The sequence below is a fragment of the Argentina silus genome (genome assembly GCF_951799395.1).
Source record: "Argentina silus genome assembly, chromosome: 16".
NCBI classification, from domain to species: Eukaryota; Metazoa; Chordata; class Actinopteri; order Argentiniformes; family Argentinidae; genus Argentina; species Argentina silus.
This window is the reverse complement of record NC_139670.1, coordinates 1,054,961-1,065,718: the sequence shown is the minus strand read 5'-3', so window position 1 is coordinate 1,065,718 and position 10,758 is coordinate 1,054,961. Positions and strand designations below refer to the sequence as shown.

General features: G+C 47.4%; 2 protein-coding genes across 2 annotated transcripts; one reads left to right on the top strand and one right to left on the bottom strand.

Annotated features, from left to right (window-relative positions):
* On the top strand, nt 1-1,326 carry lipt2 (lipoyl(octanoyl) transferase 2). Its single transcript, XM_083687982.1, has 2 exons — nt 1-683; nt 795-1,326. The coding sequence occupies exons 1-2, from the start codon at nt 239-241 to the stop codon at nt 1,046-1,048; spliced, it is 699 nt and encodes a 232-aa protein (XP_083544108.1). The 5' UTR covers nt 1-238; the 3' UTR covers nt 1,049-1,326.
* Nucleotides 1,327-2,704: 1,378 nt separating this feature from the next.
* On the bottom strand, nt 2,705-9,759 carry mss51 (MSS51 mitochondrial translational activator; the record flags this gene model as incomplete). Its single annotated transcript, XM_083687980.1, has 6 exons — nt 2,705-2,912; nt 5,302-5,395; nt 7,742-8,305; nt 8,391-8,515; nt 9,069-9,218; nt 9,599-9,759. 6 exons carry the CDS (start codon nt 9,757-9,759, stop codon nt 2,705-2,707), a joined length of 1,302 nt encoding a protein of 433 aa, XP_083544106.1.
* Between the last annotated feature and the right edge of the window lie 999 nt (nt 9,760-10,758).

The following is a 10,758-nucleotide window of genomic DNA, read 5'->3' as shown; positions in this document are numbered from 1 at the left end:
CCCTGTAAGGACAGATGTGTTGCACGATATATACATATATCTATCTAGACATATCTATCTTACGTATCTAGACTCCAATACGAAAAAACACTGAACACAAGTTCTGCTCTTCTGCCCCTCAAGGGTCCAAAGTTCACGGCTGATGACACGGGAATGTGTTTCACGTCCCAGCCTCTGTGTGTGTCTAGGTTTTTTACCGTTTCCTCAGGAGAGTATTCATTGATGTCATCAAACTAAAATGCAGCATGTAAAGGCAGCAGTGGAAGTGGTGCGTTTGGGTCGGATTTCCTATGCGAGTGCGTTACAGGTCCAGCAGTTCTATGTCAAACGACATCTAGATGCTCCAGAAAGACCCAGCAACGCTCTGATACTCTGTGAACACTCGCCCGTTTACACCATCGGCCTTAGGCAGGCGCCCTACCCAGCCGAGGAGGAGCAGAGACTCAAAGTCCTCGGTGCCGAGTTCTATCGGACCAACCGCGGCGGACTCATCACCTTCCACGGTCCGGGTCAGTTGGTGTGTTACCCAATACTTCATTTGGGCTGCTTCAAGAAAAGCGTGCGATGGTACGTATGTCAACTGGAGCGGACCGTCATCAACCTCTGCAGAACATTCGGGATAAAAGCGTCCACGTCCCCAGACACTGGAGTATGGGTCGGAGAGAACAAGATATGCGCCATAGGTATCCTAAACTTGTCATCATTCTTAGGGACATTAATTTTCACACAGTTACATAATTTGCGTGTTTGTGTTATTGGATTTTACTGTGGTTTTTGGTATTTTCTTTTTTCAGGGATCCATTGTGGGAGGTATATCACGTCTCATGGCGTGGCTCTGAACTGCAACACAGATATGGGCTGGTTTGACAATATTGTCCCCTGTGGCATCGTAGGTAAAGGTGTCACCTCCCTCAGCCGAGAGCTGGGAAGAGATGTCTCGACTGAAGAAGCCATCCCTCGGCTTTTGGAAACGTTCAGAAATCAGTTTGACTGCACGCTGTTTAATGGGAAATATCCAAATGACATTGATCAAATGTATGGTTCATGAAAAAAAAAATCTATGCGTAGTGATGTCCTTATTCACTTTGCATTGTTAATAAAGTCTCAAGTTGTAAATGATATAACATGACTTTGATATGTTTGGAAATGTGTTGGTGCTTATGTCAGTGGATTGTCCAGAAGGAGGAACATCTTTTTTGACATCGTGTCGGTGATCGTAAATACAGTAGTACATGATGGCCTTCATTACTCTTAATGCATATGCAATTAAAGGGGCAATCTGGGATTAGTACATCAATTTTAAATGATTGATATATAGCCATTGATTTTTGAAGAATGTAAGTTATTATATTAATGCCTCATGAGCTTAGTTCAACAGTCTTACCCCACCAGAACCCAAAATATAAGCTTCTTTTTGCCTGCTTGTAAACAATGTAATTTTAAACACACACTGTATAGCTTTGAAACATTGTTAAAACTATAATTTTCATCTCATGGGTGGTCAGTCCTTGCGTCCATAGCTCCGTCTATGTATTTGAGGGTAAGTTTCTCCAGCCCCATCCCTCAGCTGTTTCCCAGATAATGTGGCAGGGAGACCACTTTGTTGCTGTCTGAATCCCAGATTGCCTCTTTAACGATAGAAGGTCATTGTATTGTTACTATATCATTCCATGTTCAGTACAGCAGAAGAAGCTCCACATTCACCGACATATGATCGTATTGAGAGAGATGTGACCTAGTCTACCCCACCATTGATGTATCCATTTATAGAGCATCTATAGAGCATCTGTACATATTTGTGCAGTATAGTAGTCTTTCATCTGGGTCATTATGATGTCATTAGGATATTAGAAGAATTACAAACCAGTAAAAACACAAATAATACATTGAGAGGATTAAATGTTTATTCCAGAAACTTTGTGGGCTTGCAAAGTCTTATTTTGGTAGTGGAAAAGGTTTAAAGATCTTTCGATAGATAGACAGATTCGCTGGGCAGTTGAAAGAAAGTGAGATAGTCTTATTATGGTAGTGGATAAAGTTAGAGACCACTTAACCCACCAACTATACCACTCAACCCACTTCACTGAACTATATATATATATATGGTGGTCCTCTGTGGCTCAGTTGGTAGAGCATGGCGCTAACAACGCTTAGGTTGTGGGTTTGATTCCTGCTGGGACCATCTATACTGAAATGTATGCACTCACTGCAATGTAAGTTGCTTTGGATAAAAGCGTCAGCTAAATGGCATATATTACCCCAGGCTTGTCTATCTATCTATCTATCTATCTATCTATCTATCTATGACATTCTAACATACTATCTACCTAACCTTCTATCTACCTAACCTTCTATCTTTCTAACCTTACATCTTTCTAACCTTACATCTATCTAAACCTTCAACTATCTAGCATCATCCTTGCTTCCTTTCACCAGTCACTACTGTGTGTGTCTGTCTGTCTATCTGTCTGTCCGCTGTCCGTCTGTCTGTCTGTGTCTCTGAGATGGGAATGTGGCAAGCCATAGAGGCCACTCAGGCTTTCATAATAACATTCCTTATGTATAGGAGGTGGTTGTTAAACCCACACTCGCATCGCACCTCGGCTTTAGCTCAGGAGGTTTAACACAGTCTTGTGTCATGTGGGAGACCCAGGTTTGAAACCAACCAGCCAGTCACACTTATACCCGATGCTTCTTGAATGTTCTAGTTGTCCTCAGTGGGTTCCTCCTGCTGCTCTCTCTCCAGCAGGCCCTGGAAGCCCAGGTAGTGGGAGCTGCAGTAGGAAGGGGGCTTGTTGGGACATGACTGCACCTGCTCTGGCTTCAGAGAGGCGAAGGGGTTGGGTCCACTGCCCTTCAGGTCCACCTCCAACTCCAACAGGATCTGCAGGGAGTACTGCCACTCTGTCTCACTGTAGATCATACAGACAGACAGGCAGGCTGCTTAGTTTGGTATTCCATGACCTCACTGTGTATAACCCAACTCTTCAGTCAAGTACGCCTTGTAAACACTCCAACTATAATTACCAAGCCTATCAAGGCGCCTTCATCCAAAGCGAGTTACAACAAATACATTTGTCTAAGTAAGTGAATCATCTATCAATCAGTCATCATAAGAAAAAGTAATCTATGGTAGGACCAGGGGCTATTGGCAGTCACAATGCTAGAAGAAGGAAGAACTTCTTTTTTTTTCTTAATTTATTTACAGTAGAGAAACTTGTACAGGGGAGTAGTGGGGATGAAGAGGTCTTTAGGAGGGGCCGTTAAGATGTAGAAACAGGGAAAGAGCTGATAAACCAGAGAGTAGCGCAGTGGGTTTGGGAGGAGTGGTAGCAGTGTTGGCGAGAGGTAGAGAGAAAGCTGCTAATGTCATCAACCTTCTTTTCAAAGTAGGTGACAAAGTCATCCGCAGACAGGGAGGAGGGAGGAGGGGGGGGAGGAGTGAGGAAAATGTGGAGAACAGTTTTCTTGGGTCAGAGGCAGAGGATTGAATTTTGGAATGGTAGTAAGAAGCTTTAGCAGCTGATGCAGATGAGGTGTAGTTGAGGAGGAGAGAGAGATAAGGTTTTAGGTCATCAGGGAGGCCGGTTTTTCTCCATTTCCTCTCAGCTGCTTGGAGCCATATTCTACAAGCTTGCAGGGTTTCAGACAGCCAAGGAGCGCGTGGAGAGGATCGTGTTGGCCTTGAGGTCAGTGGACAGAGAGAGTCGAAGGATGAGGAAAGAGTGGACAGGAGGGTGGGGGAGGCTGCATCAGTGGATAAGGAGAAGGATACAAAATGATGATCAGAAACTGGAAGAGGGGTAACAGTAAGGTTGGAGGTATGGGAGGATCTGGTAAAGACAAGGTCGAGCTGATTGCCTTATGAGTCTGAGGAGAGTGGGACAGGGTAAGGCCGAAGGAGGATAGAAGGTCAAGTACTCCAGACGAGTGAAGCTTCTGACTGGATGTTGAAGTCACCCAGTAGTGTGAGCGGTGTACCGGTCTCAGGGAAGAAGCTGAGAAGGACATCCATCTCATCTAAGAAGTGGCCAAGCTGACGGTGGACGATAGATGTGACAATGTGAAGTTTGACAGGGGAGGTGACAGAAACAGCATGGAATTCGAAGGTGGATATGGGCAGGTCTGACAGGGGAAGGACATTATGTGACCACTAGGTGAGATGAGTAGTCCTGTGCCTCCCCCTCGACCAGAGCGTCTAGGGGAATGAGAAAAGGAGTAGGCATCAGAGAGGGCTGCCGGGGTAGCTGTGTTTTCCGGTGTAATCCATGTCTCTGTGAGGGCAAGGAAGTGGAGAGACATGAAGCAGACGTAAGCTGAGATAGCCTCTGCTTTCCGGACCGCTGACTGGCAGTTTCAAAGTCCTCCCATGACAGTGAGGTCATGGTCAGTTGAGCATGGTGGGTAGACTAGATTGGAATGGTTGCGAGGGGAGGTGAGCGTCGATGTGTCCTCCTGAGGGATGAAATAACAGGAATGGGGAGAAAGCATATTGTGATATTTGCCGGTATAGAGATAGGGAGTTTGTGGGCAGTACAAGATGTAGGTAGCACTCAGTACACTCAGAGTAGTGAAAAAGGAATTAAATAGAATAAAAATACTTAGTAGTTTGGCCTTCCTCTCAGGCCTTCCTCGATGGACTACACAGATTGACTCCTTTGTCTTCGTGTCAGGAGGCTGTCGCTCTGTGACCGTCAAGATAGAAATGCAGATTCTGTAATTGCTGATGACTAGCAGGGTTGCAGCCCCTCCCACCTAACAATCAGTTAACAACCAGACAGGATTCACCACTGAATTCCAAAAGTATTAGTCCTGGTCCAAGGTGAACAGGAGTTAAATACCTTGCAGAATAGTGTCAGGCCCTCCCACTGGAGATTGACAACAATTGGCTTCAAACAAATAGCTTTCAACAGAAACCAGGTCCCAGAGCTTAAGGCAGGATAGCCACAGCAAAATACAGCAAAACTACCAGCAGCACACTGACTTTAAACAAGATTAAATTAACTTACTTAGACTGGAGAACAGGCTTCACCACTCAATTCCAAAATGTATTAGATCTTCTTTTAGGGTTAGGACAGTTTGGCTTTGAAATCAATGGTCCTCTGTGGCTCAGTTGGTAGAGCACGGTGCTAACAACGCTAAGGTTGTGGGTTTGATTCCTGCTTGGACCATATATACTGAAAAATGTATGCACTCAGTGCAATGTAAGTCGCTTTAGATAAAAGCGTCAGCTAAATTGCATATATATATCATGTTATTGAGTCATGTTATGAGTCATGTTAGTATACAGCTGTGACTCACTTGAACACAGTGAAGAATGAAGGGATGTTGAAGTCTCTGAGGAGGAGGAGGGAGGGCAGCCAGCCTTCTGATAGGCCGTTGCTGAGGTGGAACCCTGCAGGGGGGCACAGAGACATAAGATCAATCACTCAATCATCAATCAGACTGATCAGCCTCCTAATGTTACCACACACACACACTGTGCTGTAGGATCAGTCAGACTGATCGAGGCCCAACCTTCTGTTGTTACAGTGTGGAGCCCTGGGACACGGAGGGACAGATAGACCAATCAGGCTGACCCCTCATACAGGAGATCCAGATACTGGGACACACTCGGAACAGACCCTTCTATTGGTTCTAAACCCCGGCCGTGGCCGTACCACCAGATGACAAGGAGGGACAGGAGGGACACACACACACACACACACACACACACACACACACGTACCACCAGAGGACAAGGAGGGACAGGATCCTGTGGAGGCTCTGATACTGACAGGATATGGGTATCATATTGTACACACTGCTCCTCTACCTTGTCTTGTCTGGCCATGGAACACACACACCATGGGAGGAGAGGATCTGTGTATGAATAATGTATGTTGTGATACTGTATATAGACACACACACACACACACACACATAAGAACACACAGTCAGGTTACTGTTCAGATGGGACGGAGATAAAACATTTAACACTGAGTGAGCATTTAGCCCTCTGAGAGATGAGGTGACAGAGATAAGCCATCTCCTAATACTTAATGAGTACAGTAACCACCCACCAGACGCCATCTTGGATTTGGGACAAAGACACTAAATACCTCAGAGGACTTTGTTATCTAGTCTAGTCAGGGTTAAGGTTAGGGTCCATAGTCTGGGTTAGTAGAAGATCTGCTTGCAGACGCCATCTTTGACATGATGATGTCAAGTCCTGCATCAGCTGTCTTAGAGGATTTGGCAGTTGTTTTCTCTCTCTCTCTCTCTCTCTCTCTCTCTCTCTGTCTCTCTCTATGTCTCTCTCTATGTCTCTCTCTCTCTCTCTGTCTCTCTCTATGTCTCTCTCTATGTCTCTCTCTCTCTCTCTGTCTCTCTATCTCTGTCTCTCTCTCTCTGTATCTCTCTCATGTGGCTGTGGCTTGGCGGGGGTGGAGGGGCTTTGCTGCTACCTAGCTGCTTAGAGAGGCATCTCTACACAGCTGTCTGGGAGGGGGGATCTGGCACGGTGTGAGATGGGGGGTTGGAAGAAGGTTTGGGTGGGAGAGAGGGGGTTGGGAGGTTAGGGTTAGGGCATGGGCAGTGAGGGTGGGTGGCAGAGGGGACAGGGCTGGGGCAGAGCAGGGTGCTAGGGAGGGGAGGGGGGAGAGGGAGGGGAGGGGGGGAGAGGGGACAGGGGACAGGGCTGGGGTATAGAGTGAGTGGTTCCCGGGGGGGGGGGCAGATAGTGCTGGGACCAGCTACCAGGAGTCTGGTTCTCCCCAGCTGTCCTCATCAATCACTCACAGGACCAATAAACGTCTAGAGAGTTCTGACACACACACACACACACACACACACACACGCACACGCACGCATGCACGCACACGCACGCACGCACGCACGCACGCACGCACGCACACACCCCTTCTCATCTCCAAGAAGACAGCTGAGATGACACTTGAGCTTGACCCGTGCTAAATATAGAAGCTTCAATTGACAACTCTGACAAAACCACAGTGAAGCAAAATCCACTGCTTACTTGCTTATGGTAGTCCACCGTGGCCTACGATGACTTATGGTAGTCCACCGTGGCCTACGATGACTTATGGTAGTCCACCGTGGCCTACGATGACTCCTACTACTGTCTGTGGGTCAGCTGATGACTGGGTAGTCCACCGTGGCCTACGATGACTCCTACTACTGTCTGTGGGTCAGCTGATGACTGGGTAGTCCAATGCGGGATGCACACTGTCTCATATGGGCATATGAGAGCCTAACCCACTGGGGCAGCTGCAGCCATGGGCATCTTTCTTCTCTTTCTTCTCTGCCTCCTTGCCAGGTGCTGTCCGGGCCTTCTCTCCTCTGCTAGCTGCACTTCTTGGTGGCAGAGTCCACACCAGGTGGAGCGATCTGCAGCAGCAGCCTCCAGGGTGGTAGGGTCAGGGTTAGGGTAGGGTTAGGGTTGGGTTAGGGTAGAGTTAGGGTTGGGTTAGGGTAGGGTTCATACCATACTTCTTTAGGGAAGTCTTCCGTTGGTCCTTCAGCCGCTTTTTCTGGCCACCAAGATCACAAGATCAGACCGGTCAGCATGCATCCGGATGACATGGCCGGGTTAAGGTTAGGGTTAGGGTTGGGGTTAGGGTTAGGGTTAGGGGTTACATCTGAGATGGGGGAACTGATGACCACTGGCATAGGACCTCTGACACCAACACAAACACACACACACATACACACACATACAACATTGAGCTACTACCATATTCACCTGGGTGGAACCCTACGACCAGGTCAGGCTTGGCTGCCTCCCCCTTCTCCACCACGTCTTCCCAGAACTGGTGGTAGAGGCCCTTGTAGGCGCTGATGTAGACCCTCTGTCTGGGTCCGAAGGCCCTGAGAGGAGGCCTCATGATGGGCCCGTCCACCACCTCTGGACCCACCATCACCACCTCCAGACCCTGGTGGCCCGGGAACATGTGGTTCAGCTCGTCAAAGTCCGTCACCCGCGCCCCCATGGTCTCGCTCAGTGAAGCTCCCGCCACATGGATGGTCAGAGGCTTGGCATACGGGTCCAGGCCAAACTGTTGTATCGCCATACCAACCGTCAGCGCCCGGGAGAGGAACTCGCTCTCCACCCTCCAGACGGACTCACGGAGGTCGGTGGCATCCGGTTGTGGCCGGCTGGTGTTCTTCCAGAGGATCCCCATGTTGGGGCAGGCTAAGATGGCGTCCAGGCGGGGGGTGAGGTCTCCCTGCATGGCCAGCCAGTCCTCCCAGCCCTTCACCTCCGACGGAGGGACTGACCACTTCTCTGTGGGGAACGGCAGGTCACCTGAGGGGGGATGGAATATGGAATAAATGTTAGGTCCTTGATGTGGGTGAGCAGTCCCTGCTAGTCTAATGTCAGGACGTCTCACCTGTGAACATGAGCCACTCCACCAGCCTGTCGATGGCCACCAGGCGAAGCTTCTTACACATCTTCTTATGCTGAGGCCAGTCTGCCTTCTGACACTCCTTACTACAGTAGTACACATTCAGACACCTGGGGGGGGGGGGGGGGGTGGGGGGATATGTGTGGACAAATCACCTCAAAGTAACTACAACTTCAACCAAGTCAGAAACTTCATTTGAGGTGATTTAGCCATGAAATGTGAACTTCTAAACGGTCTAATTACCCCCATCACTCCTATTGTTGTTTTGTTAGCAGTGGCTAAAGTTAGCTGAAGTTAATAGCGGCTATTTAAACAACTCCGACCCTTGGATTACAGTTTCTCCTGGCCCATGGACTACTTTCAGGGTAAGGAGGTGTAAAAAGGTGAACCATCCCTTTAATACCATATGTGAAAAGAGTTCTTCATGGAACCCAAAAGGGTTCCTCAAAGGGTTCTCCCACAGGGACAGCCAAAGATAGGGGACAGCCCTTTATTGTTCCAGGTAGTGAAGGATTAATGGTATCACTACACCTGCCATTACCAGTCTTCTTCACTGACCCTCCAACCTCCACCTCCCTTCATCCACCTCTCCACAGCCACAGTCAGTCCTCCCCCCTCCTCCCCTCCCTCCTCCCCCCTCCTCCCCCCAGGGTTGTGACTCACTTGCAGCAGCGTTTGAGAGTGTGTCCCTCTGCCAGGTGGTCTGGTAGCTTGTTACAGCCCACGCAGAACTTAAACGTCTCCTCCATCTTTTCAAACATCTCCTTGTAGTTCTTAAACACCCCTCCTTTACTCTTTCCCTCCATAGCAGCCCTGGGGAGGGATGAACAGAGACACAGAGAATTAAGTAACTTCAACACAAGAAATAACAGCCAGATACCACTTACACCAAGGACCTCAGGTGAAGCATACACCTAAAACACAAAAGTGTGATTACATTTGGCCATCCTAAAATGTTTCATCAATCAGTATTATAATAAACATAGATTTGTGCTAAATTTGGGTTGAGTTATTGTATGGGTGCTTGGCTGAGGACTTGGTGTCAGACTGTAGACTTGGGGCCAGACTGTAGACTTGGTGTCAGGCTTTTTACCTTTACCTGTAACTCTTCATGTTGAGTTTGTTGAGGATGACCTTTATGTTTAGTGAGATACTGTGTGAGATACTTAGTGTGTGTGTGTGTGTGTGTTTACCTGTACTCCCCGTAGTCTTTCATGTTGAGTTTGTTTAGGATGACCTTGGAGAGTCCCGGAACGTTGGAGTCCATTGAGTGGAACCCCCGGCGGTCGGAAAACACGTTGTCCAGCCCAGGAACAAAGGATTCTGGGAGGGCCGGGCACTGTCCTGTCGCCATTCTGAGGGTGTGGCTGCCAGACAGAGAGGGAGCGACACTGACGATCATGTAACATGGCTGAGAAAAGATTTCAGTCCGCCAAAACATTCCTACATACTTTGGTGAACTTAAGCAATGAGACAACTAAGATGGCAGTTTGACAAATAACTTAAGTGCAAGCTTGTAAGCTAATACAGAATATGAAAATAAAACACTGAAGAATAGATGACGGGTCAAACATAAGACATACATTTATTCCCAATGATGACTTCTAACAGTTGTGGACATGATCGAACGAGTGGTCACATGACCAACTAACACAAGTTAACATTGCGTTATATCTGACTCCAAAAGATATTTCATGATTAATAATGCTTTGCTCATCCCTGTGTGACAGACAATAGATCATATCGGATCCTAGATTCCATTAAGAATACAAACTGCTATTTTTACCATGCCCTCAAGTTAAAATAAATCGGATTGGAGGAGTTTACGCTCAGGCCAATATCTGAAGATGATGACTCACTCCACGTGTCGTCAACGATGCATGTGGACATTAGACATTAAATGGGAGAAACTGGTCACGATGATGTCGTGATGTATTAACAGAACCTTTATCTAGCGCACAACATCACATTAATGCACATAGGAAGAATGAGAATAGAGTATCAACAAAATAACCAATTTAACAGTTTCAAAGCAACATATGACTGTAAGTTTTAACCATACATTAACGTGCGACAAGGACAACACGGGAGAATGGTGCCCGTGACGGGCCTAACCCAAAACTCCAATATCTCGCTGTCTCTCTCCTTAAATATCATTCTCAACAAAGGACAAGGTGTGAGATACATTGCAATCGAAAAGGAATGGACAAACGGTGAGGGTGCGACTTCTTCAGGACGTCCGCCAGGCTCATTCAACTGTAAATAGTCAAGGCTGGCGCCACCTAAATCCGTCTACACTAACAACTAACCCATTGTTTTCCGTAACTTTATATTTTTGTCTCTGAACCTGAAA